The sequence below is a fragment of the Mustela nivalis genome (genome assembly GCF_964662115.1).
Source record: "Mustela nivalis genome assembly, chromosome: 6".
NCBI lineage: Eukaryota > Metazoa > Chordata > Mammalia > Carnivora > Mustelidae > Mustela > Mustela nivalis.
Window position 1 is genome coordinate 83,955,541 of NC_139025.1, and position 21,149 is coordinate 83,976,689.

At 37.4% G+C, this 21,149-nt stretch overlaps 1 protein-coding gene across 1 annotated transcript in view; it reads right to left on the reverse strand.

Annotated features, from left to right (window-relative positions):
* STARD9 (StAR related lipid transfer domain containing 9) overlaps positions 1–21,149 on the reverse strand; it is a 129,156-nt gene that overhangs the window by 61,113 nt on the left and 46,894 nt on the right. The window contains exons 4-7 of the mRNA XM_082735356.1: positions 7,918–8,034; positions 6,729–6,761; positions 6,584–6,645; positions 4,405–4,517 (exon numbers count right to left, since the gene is read on the reverse strand). Of these exons, the coding sequence (XP_082591482.1) occupies positions 4,405–4,517; positions 6,584–6,645; positions 6,729–6,761; positions 7,918–8,034 (325 nt within the window). The remainder of the gene's footprint in view (positions 1–4,404; positions 4,518–6,583; positions 6,646–6,728; positions 6,762–7,917; positions 8,035–21,149) is intronic.

The following is a 21,149-nucleotide window of genomic DNA, read 5'->3' on the forward strand; positions in this document are numbered from 1 at the left end:
TGAGGCAAAGAAAGTAGAAGGTAAGCCTGGAATACCTCTATGCCAGAAAACAAGGAGGCGCTCAAAGAATAACAGTGACATGTTAAAATGTCACAGAAATACACTTGAAAGGGATTCTATTGACTAAATTTGGAATAATTTGAGCATCAGAATAAAAAATCACAGTAGCAGAAGATAATTCATTGAATAAAATAGACAAGCATGAATCTATATTGACATATATAAATTGAAAATAAGATGAAGATGGGATAGATACATGATTTCATAGTACTGCCCCACAAACACTTGTTGATTACAAAAGGAGAACAGCAATTCTAGAGTGAAGAAGGCTGGAAGATATCATCTTGAAAATCATGAGTAATGGGACATATCAAAATTGTATACCACTTGATGGTCGTCAAGTTCATGAAAGTTAAAGAGAGATCAAGGAAATTTTCCAAACCAAAGAAACACCCTAACAACATGCAACATGTGAATCTCAAATGAGCAATTATTGGGACAATTAGAGAAATTTAAATGGGCTCTAAGGATTAGATGGTGGTAACATGCCAAAGTTTATTTTATGATTTGGGTGGCTGTGTTGTAATGATACAGGAGAACATTCTTGTTTGAAGGAATGGAGAGAAAACACCCTAAAATAATCAGGTGAGATGGGCCATTAGATTGACAACTCACTCTCAAATGGCTCAAGAAAAATGTTCTTTATACTGCACTTGCAGCTTTTTAAGAAGTTTAATTTGTTTCAATGTTAAATAACAAAAACTCTTAGAAAACTAGGGAAAGGGGCCTATGGGTGGCTCAGTCAGCTAAGCATCTGCCTTCAACTCAGGGAAACTCTATTCCAGGGTCCTAGGATAAAGCCCTGCACTGGGCTCCCTGCTCAGCAGGGAGTCTGCTTCTCCCTCTCCACCTCCCTCTGCTTATGTTCTCTCTCACTCTCTCAAATAAATAAATACAATCTTTAAAAAAAGGAAACTAGGGGGAAAAAAGAGAATGCCCTTGATCTGCTATGGCAATGTTTCTCAAAGCTAATGCAAAGTCTAAGGCCGGTTCTCAAACTATTATTATTACATAATGAGATAAAGAAATTTAGCAATTTTTATAACAATGTGACAGAGTGATTTTACATCTTTTAAACTGTAAAAAAATTGGGGGCTTGTAATTAAGATGTCATTTTCATTTTTCTAGTAACTCATCTTTATTTTGCTAAAGTGTTAGTTTTCCATAGCTTGGAATTAAAAAGCAAAACAAAGAAACCTGGTCCTTTGCAGGGCACCTAAGTGGCAGTCAGTTAAGTGGCTGACTCTTCATTTCACTCAGGTCATGATCTCAGGGTCCTAGGATCAAGCCCCACATTAGGCTCCATACACAGCAGGGAGTGTACTCGAGGATTCTCTCTCTCCCTCTACCCCGTTCCCCACTTGCACACATGTGCACACTCTCTCTCAAATAAATACATCTTTAAAAAACAAACAAACAAACCTGATCCTTTGCTACAGACATTTTTACAAGTGTGTGATAAAGAATATTTATTAAAGGGGCACCTGGGTGGTTCAATGGGTTGAGTCTCTGCCTTTGGCTCAGGTCATGATCATGGGATCCTGGGATTGAGCCCAACATCGGGCTCTCTGCTCAGTGGGGAGCTGCTTCCCCCTCTCTCTCCGCCTGCCTCTCTGCCTACTTGTAATCTCTCTCTGTCAAATAAATAAATAAAATCTTTTTTAAAAAAGGTATTTATTAAAAACAAACACTATTGCAAACATCATACTTAATGGTATAACACTGAAGCTTTCCCCTGGAAACAAGACTAAATACTGCTAGCACTTCTATTTAATATGGTACCAGAGGTCTTAGTAAGTGTAGAAAGGCAAGGGGAAAAAAGGTTTAAGAAGTTAAAAAAAAAAAAAAAAGAATTAAAAAGAAAAAAACTTTTGTGCAGATTGAACACACAGAAAATACAAAAAGCCCACACAACAACAAAAAACTGGGGGCAAAGCAATTACCTACCACCAACATCACCTGCTCTGTACCTATCCCTTTATGTTAAGATTAAGATCAAGGCAAAAAACACGATATTATCTTTTCTTCACTTAAATGACACCAAGACCCACTGGCCTCTCATGTGCTTTGGGTAGGGCTGTGTACATTTCAGACTTCAACTTAACCAGTCATCTAATTAATAAACTTTCTAACGGAAAGTAATAGGCTATCCCCTTCCTTTCCTTTGCTTTAGGCAACTATCAAGCTCTCGCTCACAATTCTGAACTAGAACTGTAAGTTCTCATATTTATTTCCTGGAACACCCTGCATAGTGTAGATATCTAGCATGTACCTAATAAATTCCCATAGAATTGGTTTCAAAGCAGAAACCACTTTCCATTTAGTAATCATATTCACAGAATATATGCGCCTGAAGATAGAGCTACATAGACACAGATAGAGGCAGGCAGATAACACAAATAAATGAAAGAGAAGGCAAACATTTAAAGAACTAAAAGTTTGCTGTAGGGGTGCTGGGTGGCTCAGTCAGTTAAGTGTCCAACTCTTGATTTCAGCTCAGGACATCATCTCAGGGTTATGAGATCGAGCCCCATGTCAAGCTCCATGATCAGCAGGCAATCTGCTTGAGATTCTTTCCCTCTCCCTCTGGTTCCTCCCCCCACTTGCACGCATGCATGCTCTCTTTTTCAAATAAATAAATAAAATCTTAAAAGAAGAAGTTCACAGCAATGCCATTAGAAGATGGTAATGGAAGTAATAGTTCAATGTGCCTATTCAGGGTCTTAGCATCCCAGGATGGTACTTGAGCTCAAGGCTCCTTCACTAAGAAATGCAAGGACTGCTGACCTATATTTATCATGATTTAAGAAAGTCCAGACCAACTTTCAAAAACATGTAACCCAAAGGACCCAAGAGACCTTTTGTTGGGTAGAATTATTTCCTACCAACCATCCCCCACCCCCACAAGGGTTTGCTCCATGAAGGTCCAAAAGAGTCCTGAGACTTCAGTCTGGTTCCTATCACTGGCCTTGGGTGTATCGCCCAAACTGAATGACCTTGCATAAGTTCCTACCTTCTCTGGGTTTCAAGTACAATGCCGATCAAAGAATCTATAGTCACAGGTCTTCTTGATGTACAGGATTCCATCCCACTGATCTCTCCCTCTCCTAGGCAAGGTTCCCAGTTCCAACCCTGTTCCAACTAGCTGTGTGACTTTGGGAACACCCTGTAGCTTCTTGCAGCTTCATTTTAGCTTCTGTGGAAGGGGGACACTTGGACTACATCTTGGGTCTCCTCTAGTTACTCCCTCTACCACACACATATATATTAAAATAAAATACAAAAGTAAGAAACTTTGACAGCACTGCATCAACTTCTGGTCTGCCCTCAAAGTACTGCTTTACACAAAAATTTATATGCACAGAGTTTTATGAAGTAAACTACTGGCTCCCAGCAAAGTAAATGGTATTTTTTGTTTGTTTCCAGCCTGCTGTTCATGATGGAACCTTTGGGAAAAGACACAGGTAGCAGAATCTGTAACTGGCACACTCCATTAGCCATGCCCTGATAAAGAGACCAGCTCTTGATCTTTTGTGTCCATCTCTTTGCTGGGAATTAAATTAGTATATTTCTGAAGGAACAGGAGCATAAAATTCATGTTTTGCTCTTTGTAAAGTGGGCCGAAAGGGTAAAAACTTCCTGTACAAAAGAACACAACTGTTCCTACCTCATAGTAAGACCCAGTCTAATAGGATAAGATAGATAGTACCATACACCAAATATCAATACTTAATAAGGAAGCAGCTCAGACCAGTGCCATGTGTGACAGCTCCTCATCTCCTTATCTCCACCAGTGAGAAAACCACCCTGAAAAGGAGATTAGCTGATCTGAAAATCAGTCCAGGCCCTCTGGACCTGCCACGAAAGACTCCACCTTATTCCATGCCCTTTTCCCCTGGCCTCTTTGAAACCACCCAGCCCTTCTCTTAGGACTCTTGCTCATGCTGCTCCTTCTGTCAGAATCAGAATCATCCTTCCCCTCAGAATACCATTCTTTACATGACTGGCTCTTGAATCTTCTCAAAGAAGCATTTCATGACCCTGCCATGCAGATGGACTAACTATACTGCCCACTGTTCTTTTCCACCACGACATCTATTTTTTTATTAGTCTTTATCACAACTTGTAATTAAGTGTTTATTTTCTGCCTCATCCCCACAAGACTATAAGCCTGCCTATGAGGGCAGGACTGTCTTTTCTATTTATGGTTATTTATCCAACATCTAGTACAATAGGTGGCACATAGCAAGTTTCATTATATATTTGTTGAATGAATCCATGACCATTAGGAAAGCTTCCCAGAATTCCATTTGGTCTCAGACCTCCAGAACCACAATGGCTCACCTTGTACATAGGGCCCCATCTCTGGATGCTCTCTGACCCGCAGAGTGTAGGACTTGTTCTGATCAGATTGCTTCAGCAGATCCCGTACTCGTTCATTATAGATTTCCAGGAAACTAGAGACCCATGGAACAAGGCACAAAATCAGATTTTGGAAAATGATGACATCTTTTCAAAATTACATTTTAAAGAAGGCAACATAGTTAGATTTGGAAGAAAGTGGGCAAAACACTAAGCCAAGAATCATAAGGCCCTAATTCTTAACCTAGTTCTACCTCTGACAGTCTAAGACCTTGACCATGCCAGGGTTCGCTCTTGAGTCTCTTTCTATGCATGCACAAGTGTGTTGCCACATTAGCTGTCATCACTTCAGAGTTGTAGGTTTACAAAGTCAGCCTTGATTCAAATTAAGCCTTCAAGAGGCTATTTCAGCATAGTTGTGGGGTATACTGCCACCAGCCTATACCCTGATCAGACCACAGAGTTTCAGGCTTATTTCTTAAGTGATTTTCAAACATCATCTATGACCTCTCAGTGCTCTGTGAAGGCATCTCGAGAGCCACTGCTAAGCAATGAGGAAAGCTAAATGAGAAAGATTCTGGGTCCCCACCCTTAATTTAAGTAGGAGAGATCTCATTTTACCTGTTTCATACAATGGGATTCTAAGATATGCTCTATCTTATAGGTACCTGCTGGTATTTAATTCCTTTTTAAAATAATAACATAGTTACAATTCTTGATTACAATCAGCAAAAATTTTGTTAAGAAAACAAACTTCTCACTGAAAGGTCTTCCTCATCAGAACACAGATGTTTGCCTGTGAAGCCAGCAGACATAAAAAAAGGCTCCACCTCAGATGAACTCTATGCACTCTTCTTTTATTTTTTATTTTTTTATTAAATCTTTTTTAAGATTTTATTTATTTATTTGACAGAGAGAGAGATCACAAGTAGACAGAGAGGCAGGCAGAGAGAGAGAGAAGGAAAGAGGCTCCCCATTGAGCAGAGAGACTGATGTGGGACTCAATCCCAGGACCCCAAGATCACAACCTGAGCCGAAGGCAGAGGCTTTAACCCACTGAACCACCCAGGCCGCCTTGCACTCTTCTTTTAAATTGTTTCTCCTTCTTCCTCAGAATTGGACACAGGAAGCCCAGATGTCTCTCAGAATAGTGATTCCCAGATTTCAGGGACAATAAAACATTTAATATACAGGTACATGTTTACACACACAGACACACGCACGCGCACACACACACACACACACACACACACACAAAGGCCAAAGGCCTACAAATTTTCACTTCACAAACTTAAAAAAAATGTATAGATACTGTTTACTATCATTTAATTTCTTAAAGGGGATTTATTCATTTTGGGATTATGAAAATGTTCTGGAATTAGTAAGGTGATTGAACAACCTTGTAAATATAAAGAAAAACACTGGAAAATATACACTTCAAAAGCATGAAGTTTATGGTATGTGAATTACATTTCATGTCTTTTTTTAAGAGTTTATTTATTTATTTGATAGACAGAGATCACAAATAGGCAGAGAAGCTGGCAGAGAGAGAGGGGTAAGCAGGCTCCCCGCCGAGCAGAGAGCCCGATACGGGGCTCGATCCCAGGACCCTGCGATCATGACCTGAGCTGAAGGCAGAGGCTTAACCCACTGAGCCACCCAGGTGCCCCATACATTTCATGTTTTTCAAAAAGGACACTGAATCCCCCAAAAAATAAAACAGAAAAAATTAAGGGTAATTGGGCAGCTGGTAACCTTGCACTAACATTTTCACTACAGACTGGTTAAAATTTCACATTGGAGTAACCAGCACTGTCTCGGAACTAGAGCTTAGGAACAACTGACCCAAACAAAGAACAATGCAGCAGGAGCTGGAAGAGAAATTCCAAAAGCTAGTAGTAAACTGTAAGGAAAGTAAAGAAAAGGAAAACAGACAGCCAGGGCAAGCTGATCCACATGAAACACCCGTTTGTTAAGTGTAGGGATAGGAATTAAGTTTCCTACAACCCAAAGATCTAAGTATGTTTCTCATCTCCCTATACTGCAAAATATTTCTTCTGTGGCTTTTCTCCATTCCTCTGGATGACTCTTGATGCAAAGGGTTTTGAATTTGGAGTGGAAATGGAAATATTTTAGGCCCCAGAGCCTGAAAGATTCTTACCTTATTTTTATCCTACAAGAGGAAGGCAGTGGGGCATATTCCTTCTCCCTGATGAAGAGACCCTGCACAAACCAGAGGGTTGGAGTGAAGGGAGTGTACAAAAAAGGTCTACTTTGAGAGGATCTAGTTAAAATAGAGTCTATACCTCACATATCCGTGGTGTCAGCCCAACAGAAGCCTGGCGAACAGAAGAAAGGAAAGCATTACTGTTCACTCACAGAAAAACTCTCCCCCAACACCCAGAAACCAAGGTTGGCAGGGGATGGGCACATGGGCTTCCTGCGCTAGCCTCTTCACTTTAGGGAGTTTCACTGGTGGTATGTAAAAGACTATTTGTCTGGCTCTCAGGAGATACTCAGGAGGGAGGCAAGTACCAGCTGAGAGGCAGATTATTAGCGTAAGAAGGAAGAGAGGAGAAGCTAACAAATCCAGGTACCCGCTTTCACACAATAAAGGTTACATCCTTCTTGGATAAACCAATTTACCACCGTGGTCTCTTCCAGAAACTTTCTATCCCTATATATACAGGAGAACTAGAGTACATGGGTGTTTAAAATACACATTTAGGGAAAAGCAGCTTTTTTTTTCATCTTGGGTCCACTGCTAACTTGTACGTAGGTTAAAGGTTTTACACCCCTGGTTTAATGGACATTTTCTTCTTTCTTCAAATATATAAAAGCACACTAAACATGGACATAGTAAGCAACGAGCTGAGCACAAAATACAGATAATCTTTTGGGAGAAAAGTATCACAGAGAATATCCCTGGGTAGTGTTATTTGTCACCTGCCACACCAGTTCAAATCACCAAGATACTTCTAAACATAAAACAAAGAGGTATGCTTGGACCTCTACCTTCTCAATTCTCCATGACAAAGTAAGGCTCTCATAAGTTCTTCACACTTTTTAAGTCTCCAACCCATTAGGTAGTTCTCGTGCTTTTTTCCAATGCTCAGATCTAACATACATAGCCCCATTTCTGCATAGTCCTAAGCAACACTTCAGATTCAGTCTGAGGCTTGTGTTAAAAAGCTTTAAGTGATGAACTTGGAAATGATATGAAAAATGCAAAATGACTGACAAGGTCAGCTTCATCAAAGGGAGTTATGTAATTCTAAGGTTCTTCAAAGTTTAAAAAAGAGGGGTTAATTATTCAAAGTTCATCTTTCAATTAAAGGACTAGAAACCCACTCTTAATACAAAAGAAAGCCCATTAAATCTTACTGAAGTTCAATAATTACTAAATTTGCACTCTTTCTCTCAGTAACAAAGACAGTGTGAGATTCAGGATTGCTGTGGCAATAGAAGGAATCATATTCCAATACCAATACTCACTGGGGTCCCCAGCATGGTGTATGTCTTCCCAGAGCCTGTCTGCCCATAGGCAAAAAGGCAGATGTTGTAGCCTTTAGCAGCTCCAGACAATACTTCAGTCCCCAAATCCTGGAAAACCTGTCACAACCAAAGTAGAAAGCACATCAATGTAGTTCTTCCCATACCAGATTAACAAACCATATCATTTTAAAATTTATAATGTCTAGCATTGTGCCCGGCATACAGTAAGCACTTTAAAAATATTTGAGTGAATACATTTTCCTTAGCAATCTTTTTTCTGAAACTGAATTGATTCTTGAAATATTATAGGGAATTTACAGTCACCTGTGTTTGAAACACTTTATTTTTAGATTAAAAATAACCCAAGGATTAGTTGGAAGAGCATGTGACACTAGATCTGGGGGTCATGAGTTCAAGCCCCACATTGGGTAGAGAGATAACTAAAATAAAGAAAATTTTTAAAACTTAAAAAATGAACAAATAACCCTGAGTAGTGATGTATGGAATTGAAGAATCACTATACTGTACACCTGAAACTAATAAAGCACTGTATGTCAACTAACTGGAATTAAAAACTTTTTAAAAAAATCCAGAGTTGTACTGACACTTTATTTTAAATTGAAATTCAATTAATTAACATATAGTGTATTACTAGTTTTAGAGGTAGAGTTCAGTGATTCATCGTTGCATATAACACCCAGTGCTCATTACATCACATGTCATCCTTAATGCCCATCACCCAGCTAATCCATCCCCCCACCCGCCTTCCTTCTGGCAACCCTCAGTTTGTGTCCTATAATCAAGAGTCTCTTATGGGGGCTCAGTCAGTTAAGCATCTGCCTTCAGCTCAGGACATGATCCCAGAGTCCTGGAATCAAGCCCAATGTCAGGTTCTCAGCTCAGTGGGGAGGCTGTTTCTCCCTTTCCCTATTTCTGCCACTCCCCCTGCTTGCATACATGCTATCTCTGTCAAACAAATAAATAAAATCTTTTAAAAAAAGACGTCTCAGGGCACCTGGATGGCTAGTTGGTTGAGGGACTGCCTTCAGCTCAGGCAGGTCATGATCCCAGAGTCCCAGGATTGAGTCCCACATTGGGCTCCCAGCTCCACGGGGAATCCACTTCTCTCTCTGACCTTCTCAGCTCTCATGCTCTCTTCTCTCTCTCTCAAACAAATAAATAAAATCTTTTTTAAAAAAAGAGAGAAAAAGAAGTCTCATGTTTTGTCTCCCAATGTTGACATAAGGTTAATACCATTTATGGATCTATTGACCCATCCTCTCTCCAAACTGTGGTAATCTGTATAGAGAACCAGAGAGGGAGACAAACCATAAGAGACTCTTAATCTTAATCTTGCTGGAGGAGAGGGGGGTGGAAGGGAGGGGGTGGGTATGTGCTATGGTGAGTGCTGTGAATTGTGTAAGACTGATGAATCACAGACCTGCACCCCTGAAACAAATAATACATTATATGTTAATTAAAAAATCCAACAACACATTGCTATAATTATTTTTATATCATTTAAAATCTTTCAGAGAAGGTATATATTTATACAGTTTGTTATATTAACTATATTAACCATTTCTTAAATGTTTTTTGCACTGCATTAACATGTAGAAATCCAAAGAGATTTTTTTTGTTTGTTTGTAGATTCAGGATACTGATTTAAAATGTTCATTATAGACAAAAAATGGAGAACTATCTGATAATGTGTTACATTATTACACTGTTAAATAAAATTATTTGCTAAAATTAAAAAGAAATGAGAAAAGTAGGGCTGGAGCTTGTTATTTAAAGAGAGAGCATTCATATAAAATATATAACTTAATGGTGCCTGGAGTTGGGGAAAGTGCTTAAGATTATTTCTCTTCCTCTAAACAGCTACCTATAGTTTAATCACTAAGAACACGTTTTGGAAATTTCTAGGTTCCAAGCCTGGCTCCTTAGGGAGGTAACCTTACCTCAGTTTCCTCACCTAGAAGACACTACTTCAAAAACTAATGATGCCTTATATGGTGACTAACATAACAAAAAAGTTAAAAAAAAAATGGAGTTTTTAAAAAAGCACCTAAAACCCACTGGGTTTTTGAGAGGATTAATTGTTCTAATATATGGAAAGCATTTAGAACAATGTTTGGAACAAAGTGAGCACGAATTAAAGTTTTTCTTGTTATTACACCTTTTTCCCACTTTTCTGTATAAGAACTACTCAGTCATCTTTCTTTCTGATATTCTCATCTATTTTTTAAAAAGCTATGTACTTATTTTGAAAAATAGACACCTACATACAGATACCATAGTTAATACTTCCCAACTTCACAGATAACTTTTGAAAAACTTCTATTTTCTATCCTACTAAAAATGTATTACAAAAAACACTTTCATAAACCATTAAAGTAATAAATCATTAAAACGCTTCATATCTTGAAGGTTTTTGCTAGAGCCTAGGGATTATTATTTCCTACTTATAGTATGAAAATCATGTCATTTATAGGAGGTTACCTATCCAACAAAATATATTAAGTTCTTGGCCCTTAATACTTTTCCACAGAAAGTCTTCATGTATTTTTTCTTCTGGTTTCTCTTTTGTTTTCTATTGAGGTATATTTGACATAACACTATATTAGTTTCAGGTATACAATATATTATTTAATCTGATATTTATATGTATTCCACAATGATCACAAGTCATTAACATAGATCAGCATACAAAGCTACCAACTTTTTTAAAATTATGATAAGAACTTTGAAGACCACTCTCCTAGCTGTTTTCAAATATGCAATACAGGGACACCTGGGTGGCTCAGTCGGTCAAGCATCTGCCTTCAGCCCAGGTCATGATCCCAGGGTCCTGGGATTGAGTCCCACTGTGGGCTTCTTGCTCAGTGGAAAGCCTGCTTCTCCCTCTGCCTGCTCTGCCAGCTACTCCCCCTGCTTTTGCTCTCTGACAAATAAATAAAAAAAATCATTTGAGGGACGCCTGGGTGGCTCAGTTGGTTAAGCAGCTGCCTTTGGCTCAGGTCATGATCCCAGCGTCCTGGGGTCGAGTCCCACATCAGGCTCCTTGCTCGGCGGGGAGCCTGCTTCTCCCTCTGCCTCTGCCTGCCATCCTGTCTGCCTGTGCTCGCTCTCTCTCCCTCTCTCTCTGACAAATAAATTAAAAAAAATCTTTTAATAAAAAAAAATCATTTGAAAAATATGCAATACAGTATTATTAACTATAGTCACTATGCTGTCAATTACATCACCATTACTTATTCGCTTTATAACTGGAAATGTGTAGCTTTGACCCACACTGTTCTATTATAAAATGAAGTTGCTATTATAAAGACTTACCAGTTTTTAATTTATCTAAAGGAATATTTTGAGAAAATGGCTTTAAATTCTATGATATATTTTGTTTAAATTAATATTAAATATTATTTCTCTTGATCTATAAATTCATTGTTAAAATAAAAGGATTCAACTAGAAAACTTTTTTCCTTTTAGTAAAACTGCTGTCTATTTTGTGTGTGTGTGTGTGTGTGTGTGTGTGTTTGTTACGTTAGTCACCATACAATACATCATTATGTAAAACTGGTATCTAATTCAGTAACAGATACCATCTTTACTCACAGAAACAACATCTGAATATCAACTATGAGAATTTTATGATAAAAGTCAGGAATTGAAAATAGGGGAAAATGCTGATAAAAAATAATCCCAGCACCTAGAGATAACCACTGTTAATATTTTGGCATATAGCTTACTCTTTCCGACTTTTGTTCTATTCCAAGATAATATTGAATGTCCCAATCTAGGTCTTAAATTCTGACACAAATATAGTAATTAAGAATACTTGAATATTTAAGTGGGTAGAAGAAGAATCAATGAAACAAGATGGAACTGGGAGGGAGACAAACCATAAGTGACTCTTAATCTCACAAAACAAACTGAGGGTTGCTGGGGGGAGAGGGTTTGGGAGAAGGGGGTGGGATTATGGACATTGGGGAGGGTATGTGTTTTGGTGAGTGCTGTGAAGTGTATAAACCTGGTGATTCACAGACCTGTACCCCTGGGAATAAAAATATATGTTTATAAAAAATAAAAAATTTAAAAAAAAAGAATACTTAAATATAATGAGAATCTAAACTAAACCTAGGTGTTTTATTTTTTATCTTGTTATAATTATTACAATACTTGTAGTTTTCCTTATGTTTATGGCTAGACAATTTAGTATTTTTTATTTTAAAATTTCTCTTTAATTTTCCAAGTGGGAAGGCATGCTACAGTCCCACCCACCAGGTATCCAAATATATCTAAGCCACAGCCCAGACTCTGCTGTCCACTTGGCAGGTGCTACCCAAAGTGCAAACAAGGTATTTAGGAAGGGAGGGAAAAAGCCTCATCTGTGTCACATTTGCCAAAACAACCCCACGAAATGTCAGGAAACACTGTCCACTTTCCATAAATGTCAGGTAAATTCTGGGCTAGTCCCTCAGTCCCACTGTAGGTCATTCATCCTTGGGTCACTAGCCAGCATAAATTTTTACAGATGGTCCATTTCCATTTCAAGCCTGGCAGAAGTTGATCATCATTTGGATCCTAGTTCAAGTAAGGACCAGATACTATCCCTTGTCTTTTGTAGCAGCTTTATCCAAAGGAAACAGGCAACAGACTGTATTTAACTTTGACAGATGGAACTAGATTTCTTACTTGGCTTCTCCATATTATAAGGTGAAATACAGAGAAATTTATTTCCCATATTCATTCATATTGCAAATATACACATACACTAAATACCCATGGAAATTGTTCTTCAGTCTCCAAGGAACCCGAAGTGAAAGCCCACAGAATTTCTGAAATGCAAGTAAACACAAACGAGGCCAACTAAAACCTACGCCATACCCAATGAGAGAAAGAAGAATCAATATTCTAAAAGAAACTAGTCTTGTCAAGGGCAGGTCTCAGAACCAGATTTCTCTTCACCTTGGGAAGCAAATATTTATTAAAATGCCAAAAAGGGGGGGGGGGGCACCTGGGTGGCTCAGTGGGTTAAAGCCTCTGCCTTCGGCTCGGGTCATAATCCCAGGGTCCTGGGATCGAGCCCTGCATCGGGCTCTCTGCTCAGCAGGGAGCCTGCTTCCTCCTCTCTCTCTGCCTGCCTCTCTGCCTACTTGTGATCTCTGTCTGTCAAATGAATAAATAAAATCTTTAATAAATAAATAAATAAATAAATAAATAAATAAATAAATAAATAAAATTAAATGCCAAAAGGGCCCTACCATTGCAGGAGGCACTGTGAGAGACTTGAAAGACATTTAAAACAATGTCTTGGTTCAAAATGAGCTTACCATATGGTTGAAGAGACAGACAATGCAGTTAGTAAAAAGTTCAATACTAGTACATAGCAAAATATGAATGAAGGGTAGATATAAACATATCTGAGAAGGGAAAATTATTGTGGGCTGGGAGAGTTAGAGAAATCTTCATAGCAGAAATGCCACTTTTTCTGCTTCTTAGGCATGTTTTCAGAGATGTCCCTTCTTTAAATTATATCCCCAGATAAAGGCCTCTCCTCTGAATCAACAGTGTCCCCAGAACCCCAAGACAAGATCTAAAATGTATCCTTGTCATTTTAATCCTTCAGAAAGTCAGAGTTCTGGCTGAAACAATAAGGTCACTTTACTCTGAAAAACCTTAGACCACCATTTGCCATCTCTAAATACCTGGCTGTCAACCTTGGAAAGTTCATGCCTATGACCCAAGATCTCCCACCACAGGAAGAACAAATATCCAGGGAAGTAATCCCAGAAATGGCCAAATAAATCTCACCCCATTCCTTCATTAAAATTACTTTATTTGAACACGGAGGTATCGGTACAAAAAGGATAGACATCAGGAGCGACATATTCTTAGCCTCAATGGAAGGGTCCCACTGGTAGTGGCAGTGGCCCATTCACATTAAGGAACCCTTTAATGGTATGTAACTATCACTTCCTAAAATGAATACTACTTTGTGGTGAGATAAAACAGCATCTTTCTGGAGTTTCTGCTTGGTTTTTCTAAACTATTCTTCTCACAATGCCCTATAAGGTACCTAATCCAGGAGATCCCTCCTAAAGAAGGAAAAGGAGGAGACAGAAGGGCTGCAATTTTCTCAACCATGACACAGGACTAAAGACCAGAGTGGCCCCTCTTAAAATTTCTCAGACCCTATAGCTACTGTCATCATTACAGAACTAGGGGGCATTTGGAAAAGACCAAAGCATTCAGCCTTTTCCTAACTGGATTCAGTATATTGCTTCAGTCAGTAGAAAGGAAGGAAGAATAAAAGGTGAAATATACATGCATTTCTATCTCATTTTCTTCTGTATTTTCTATAATGTACACACTGTAATTTGATATCACAATATATGAGCACTTCCAAATCAGGATTAGTCAACATCCCAAAAGAAAACTGGAAGACCTACCCAAATGTTACTGCTGTGCACAATACATTTTCACTGTAGTTCTCCATTTTTCTACAAATACGTAAGTTTTATATGGTTGCTACTCAGAATATATAAGCTCTTGTGTATTGCTTCTCATTCCTATATTCCTAAAACACTTCTCATTCCTATATTCCTAAAACACTTATGAATTTCTGTTATTCATTTTCACAATTATAATTTTATAGATTCATAATTTACACAACTATCCTCAAGAGTTAACAATTGACTGCTTTCTTATTCTCATTCCAACATGAGATGAATGAAACCCTAAACTCCCATTAAGAAATACTAGTAGTGGGGTGCCTGTTTGGCTCAGTCAGTAGAGCATGCAGTTGTTGATCTTGGGTTTGTGAGTTCAAGCCCCATGCTGTGTGTAGAGATTACTTAAAAATAATTTTTTAAAATAAAATTTTGTTAAAAGGAATATTAGTAGCAACTAGTGCTACCAGTTTATAACTGCAATTCAAGATCACTTACTCCAAGTTGTAAGAAAACACAGAAAAAAATGCAGATTTCACAATTTTTAAGCCCTCAATTTCCAAAATTCTTTGATATCAACTCACCTTAGTCAAGTACCCATTACCCTGAAATAAATTTGCTGAATTGGGTGGTTACTTTATTTGAATAGAGGTGACAACATTACATTACTTTCAAGTGTAAAATACAATTAGACAAATCTATACATTAAGTTATGCACACAAGTGTAGCTACCATCTGTCATCATACAATGTTTTACAATATCATTGACTGTATTATTTATGCTGTACTTTTTACTCACTTACTCCTGTGATTTGTTTATTCCGTAACTGGAAGCCTGTATCCCCTACCTTTCCTCACCTATTTTACCCATCTCCCCAGCCCTTTCCCCTTTGGGAACCATCATTTAGTTCTCTGTATTTCCACATATGATTGTGCTGTTTTTCATTTGTTTTTTTTTTTTCCAGCTCCACATATAAGTGAAATTATATGGTATTTGTCTTTCTCAGTCAACATATTTCAAGTAGCATAATCCCTTCTAGGTCCATCCATGTTACTGCAAGTGGCACAACTTCATCTTTTTTTAATGGCTGCATAATATTCCACTCAACACACATACACAGCCCCCCACGTTTATTGCAGCATTATTTACAATAGCCAAATTATGGAAGCAGCCTAAGTATCCATCAATAGATGAGTGCTAACTATACTGGAAATTTAAAAAAAAGTTTAAAAATAAACTCATAGGGATGCATATATATTTTTGAATTAGTGTTCTTGTTTTTTTTTTTTTTGGGTAAATATCCAGTAGTGGAATAACTGGATCACATGGTAGCTCTATTTTTAATTTTCTGAGGGTCCTCCATACTGTTTTCCACAGTGACTATACCAATTTACATTCCAAGAGTACATGATGGTTCCTTTTTCTCCACATTCTTGCTAACACTTGTTTCTTGTGTTTTTTATCTTAGCTATCCTGGCAGGTATGAGGTAATATCTCATTGTGGTTTTGATTTGCATTTCCCTGATGATTAGTGATATTGAGCACCCTTTCATTTTTTTCTTGGCCATCTGTATGACTTCTTTGAGAAAATGTCTAGACAGGTCTTCTGCCCCTTTTTAAAATTGGGTTATTTAGCTTTTTGGTGTTGAGTTGTATAAGTTCCTCATATATTTTGGATATTAACCCCTTACTGGATATAGCACTTGTGAATATCTTCTCCCATTCCATAGGTTGCCTTTTCATCTTGTTGCTAGTTTCCTTTGCCATGCAGAAGCTTTTTATTTTGATGTAGTTCCAATAGCTTATTTTTTGCTTTTGTTTCCCTTATCTGAGGAGACATACCTAGAAAAATGTTGCTACAGCTTACGTCATATAAATTACTGTGTTCTCTCCTAAGATTTTTATGGTTTCAGATCTCACACTTAGATCTTTAATCCATTTTGAATTTATTTTTGTGTACGGTATTAGAAAGTGGCCCAGTTTTCCATTATGTCACATGTAGCTGTCCAGTTTTCCCAATACCATTTATTAAGGAGAATGTCTTTTCCTCACTGTATATTCTTGCATCCTTTGTCATAGAGTAATGGGCTGTGGAAGTGTGGGTTTACATCTGGGCTCTCTATTCTGTTCCATTGATTTATGTGTCTATTTTTGTGCCAGTACCATACTGTTTTGATTACTAGAGCTTTGCAGTATATCTTGAAATATGGCATTAGGATACCTCTCCTCCGGCTTTATTGTTCTTTCTCAAGATTGTTTTGGCTATTTGGGGTCTTTTGTGGGTTACATACAAATTTTAGTACTGTTTGTTAAAGTTTTGTGAAAAATGCTATTGGTATTTTGATAGGGATTGCACTGAATCCATAGATTGCTTTTGGTAGTATAGACATTTTAACAATATTAATTATTCCATTCATGAGCATGGACTATCTTTCCATTTGTGTCATCTTCAATTTCTTTCATCAGTGTTTTATAGTTATCAGAGTACAGGTCTTTCACTTCCTTCGTTAGGTTTATTCCTAGGTATTTTATTCTTTCTGGTATAATTGTAAATGGAATTGTTTCCTTTATTTCCCTTTCTGCTACTTTGTTATTAGTGTATAGAAATACTACCAGTTTTGGATATTAATTTTGTATCCTGCAACTCTACTGAATTCATTTATCAGTTCCAGTAGTTTTTTGGTGGCATCTTTAGGATTTTCTATGTATAGTATCATGTCATCTGCATATAATGACAATTTAACTTCTTTACCAATATGAATGCCTCTTATTTCTTTTCTTGTCTCAATGCTGTGGTTAGGACTTCTAGTATTTTTGAGTAGAAGTGGTAAGAGTAGATATCCTTGTCTTATTATTCCTGATCTTAAAGGAAATGCTTTCAGCTTTCACTACTGAGTATTTCACTACTGAGTATGATACTCATTGTCAGCTTTTCATACGTGGCCTTTATTATGTTGAAGTATGTTTCCTCTAAACCCACTTTGTTGAGAGCTTTTATCATGAATGGATACTGAATTTGATGAAATGCTTTCTTTCCTATCTACTGAGATGGTCATATGAGTTTTATTTTTCATTTTGTTGATGTGCTATATTAAGCTGATTTGCAAAATACTAACTATCCTCGCATCCCTGAAATAAATCCCACTTGATGATGGTGAGTGATTCTAATATTTTTTGAGGATTTTTGCATCAGTGTTCATCAGGATACTGGCCTATAGCATGTCCGTGTGTGTGTATGTGTGCATGTGTGTGTGTAGTGTTTTTATCTGGTTTGCTATTAGGGTAATGTTGGCCCCATAAAATATATTTGGAAGTTTTCCTTTCTCTCCTATTTTTATGAAACAGTTTGAAAAGAATAGGCATTAAATCCCTTAAATGTTTGATAGAATTCACCTATGAAGCCATCTGGTCCTGTACTTTTGTTTTTTGGTAGTTTTTTCATTACTAATTCAATTTCATTGCTAGTAATCTGTTCAAATTTTCTATTTCTTCATGATTCAACTTTGGAAGATTCTATGTTTCTAGGAATTTATCCATTTCTTCTAGGTTGTCCAATTTGTTGGCATATAAGATTTCATACTATTCTCTTATAATCCTTTGTATTTTTTTTAAAGATTTTATTTATTTATTTGACAGAGAGAGATCACAAGTAGACGGAGAGGCAGGCAGAGAGATAGAGGGAAGCAGGCTCCCTGCTGAGCAGAGAGCCCGATGCGGGATTCGATCCCAGGACCCTGAGATCATGACCTGAGCCGAAGGCAGTGGCTTAACTCACTGAGCCACCCAGGTGCCCCTATCCTTTGTATTTCTATGGTGTCATTTCTCTCTTTCTGATTTTACTCGGGTTCTTTTTTTCTTGATGGGTCTGGCTAAGGGTTTTATCAATTTTGTTTATCTTTTTCTTTTATTCCTGTTCTGATCTTCAGTATTTCCTTCCTTTTACTCAACTTGGATCTTGTCTCTTCTTTCTCTAAATCCTTTAGGTTTTAGGGTGAGATTGTTTATTTGAGCTTTTTCTTGTTTCTTAAGGTAGGCCTATATCACCACAGATTTTCCTCTTAGAACTGCTCTTGTTGCATTGGTTGGGTTATTTTTAATTAACTCCATCCAGCACTCAAGTTCTCTCCTCCCACTCTAATCTTTGAGCCTTACAGTATCAGATCAGAATCAGTGAGAACTCATGGGTTTCAACAGAAAAAGATACAAAAATAGATATGATGATGTAATTCTCTGTGTGTGTAAGTAAATATATCATCTCTCACTTTGTCTAACTCTACTAAGAGGATCTGGGAGCAATGATACCCAAACAGCAATGACTGTACCTACCACCTAGATCTCAGCTTCTAAATATCATTTTCTACTAATAGGAACAATTTGAGCATCATAATAAGCAATGATAATAACAGATTGTAATTCACTGAATAAAATGGGAACCCATGAATTAATATACATATAAATAATTTGAAATTCTGACAAGGAATGGGATATTTACATAGTAAGTACCCCTCCACAAAATATTAATTACAAAGAGGAGGAAAGAATTAAGTTCAGAGTGGAGAAGCCCGGCAGATGACACCTTAATCAAGTAATCAAAGTGAACTCTGATATTCCTATTAAAATGTATAATCAGAATCTACCCACGAAGAGACACTGGACAACCAAATTAAGAAACATTCTACAAAATAACTGGCCTGTAATCTTCCAAAGAGTCAAGATTATGAATATAAGGAAAAACTGAGGAACTGTTCCAGACTGAATTAAACTAAACATAAGACAACTAACTGCAACAAGTGATTCTCAAACACATCCTTTTGGTATGAAGGACATTATTAAGACAATCAACAAAACATGAATGGATCTAAAGATGAGATGGTAGTAATGTAACACTTCAACTTCCCAATTCTGAAGGTTGTATTGTGGTTGTATTAGAGAATGTCATCTTCTATAAGACAATACACACTCAACTACTTAGGGTAATTGGACATCAGGATGACAACTTTCAGATGGTTTAGGAATAAAGTTTTCAGCTCAGGTCATGATCCCAGGGTCCTGGGATCCAGCCCTGCATTGGGCTCTCTGCTCAGCAGGGAGCCTGCTTCTCCTCTCTCTCTCTCTGCATGCCTCTCGGCCTACTTGTGATCTCTGTCAAATAAATAAATAAAATCTTCAAATGTACTTCCATCTTCTCTGTGTTTCCTTATTGCAAAAAAATTTTAAGTTTATAAAAAGATGTAAAATATGACTTCATATACATAAACACAGGGCTAGAAGAGTAAAGATGTAGAACTTTTAGAATGTGTTAGAAATTATGCAACCATTCAACTTAATATAGAGTGCTATATATTTATTATGTTACATATGAACCTCATGGTAACCATAAATCAAAACCTCTAATAGATACACAAAAAATGAAGAGAAAGCAATCAAAGCATAATGATGAATGAAGTCATCAATCATAAGGGAAGAACAAGAGAAGAAAGGAACAAAGGTAGACTACAAAAACAACCAAAAAATGAATTAACAAAACAGTAATATGTAAATATCTATTAATAATCACTTTAAATGTAAATGGTCTAAGTGCTCCAATCAACTGACATAGGGTGACTGAATAAAAAACAAGAGCCACCTTTATGTTGCCTATAGGAGACTCACTTCAGATCTAAAGACATACACAGACTTGAAGTTACAGAATGGAAAAAGATATTCCATGGAAAGGAAAGTAAGAAAAATAAAAGTTAGGGGAGCAATACTTTTATCAGACAAAATGGACTTTTATTTCTTTTTTCAAAATAGACTTTTAAAACAAAAGACAGTAATAAGACACAAAGAACACCATTACATAATGATAAAGGGATCAATCCAACAAAAGGATATAACACATGTAAACATCTAAGCACTGGAGCACCTAAATACATAATGCAAATATTAACAGACATAAAGGAAGATACTGAGAGTAATACGCTAATAGTAGGGGACTATAATACCCCATCTATATGAATAGATAGATCACACAGAGAGAAAATCAATAAGAAAACAATGGCCTTGCATGACATATTAGACCAGATGGACAGCTACATGCAAAAGAATGAAACTAGACCACTTTCTGACACCATACACAAAAATAAAACTCAAAATGGATTAAACACCTAAATGTAAGACCTGAAACCATTAAAATTCTAAAAGAAAACATAGGCAGCAGAGCCTAGTGGTGGGTATTATGGAGGGCACATATTGCATGGAGCACTGGGTGTGGTACATAAACAATGAATTCTGGAACACTGAAAAAAATAAAATAAAATGAAAAAAAAAAGTAAACTTAATCTCACAAAACAAACTGAGGGTTGCTGGGGGGAGGGAGGTTGGGAGAAGGGGGTGGGATTATGGACATTGGGGAGGGTATGTGCTTTGGTGAGTGCTGTGAAGTGTGTAAACCTGGTGATTCACAGACCTGTACCCCTGGGGATAAAAATATATGTTTATAAAAAATAAAAAATTTAAAAAAAAAGTAAATAGATAAAAAGAAATCATAGGCAGTAATCTCTTGGACATTGGCCTTAGCAATATTTTTCTGTATCTGTTTTCTCAAATTCAGGAAACAAAAGCAAAAATAACTTCGGCTCAGGTCATGATCTCGGCGTCCTGGGATCGAGTCCCAGGTCGGGCTCCTTGCTCGGCCGGGAGCCTGCTTCTCCCTCTGCCTCTGCTGCCACTCTGTCTGCCTGTGCTCACTTGCGCGCGCTCTCTCTCTCCCTCTCTCTCTCTCTCTGGCAAACAAATAA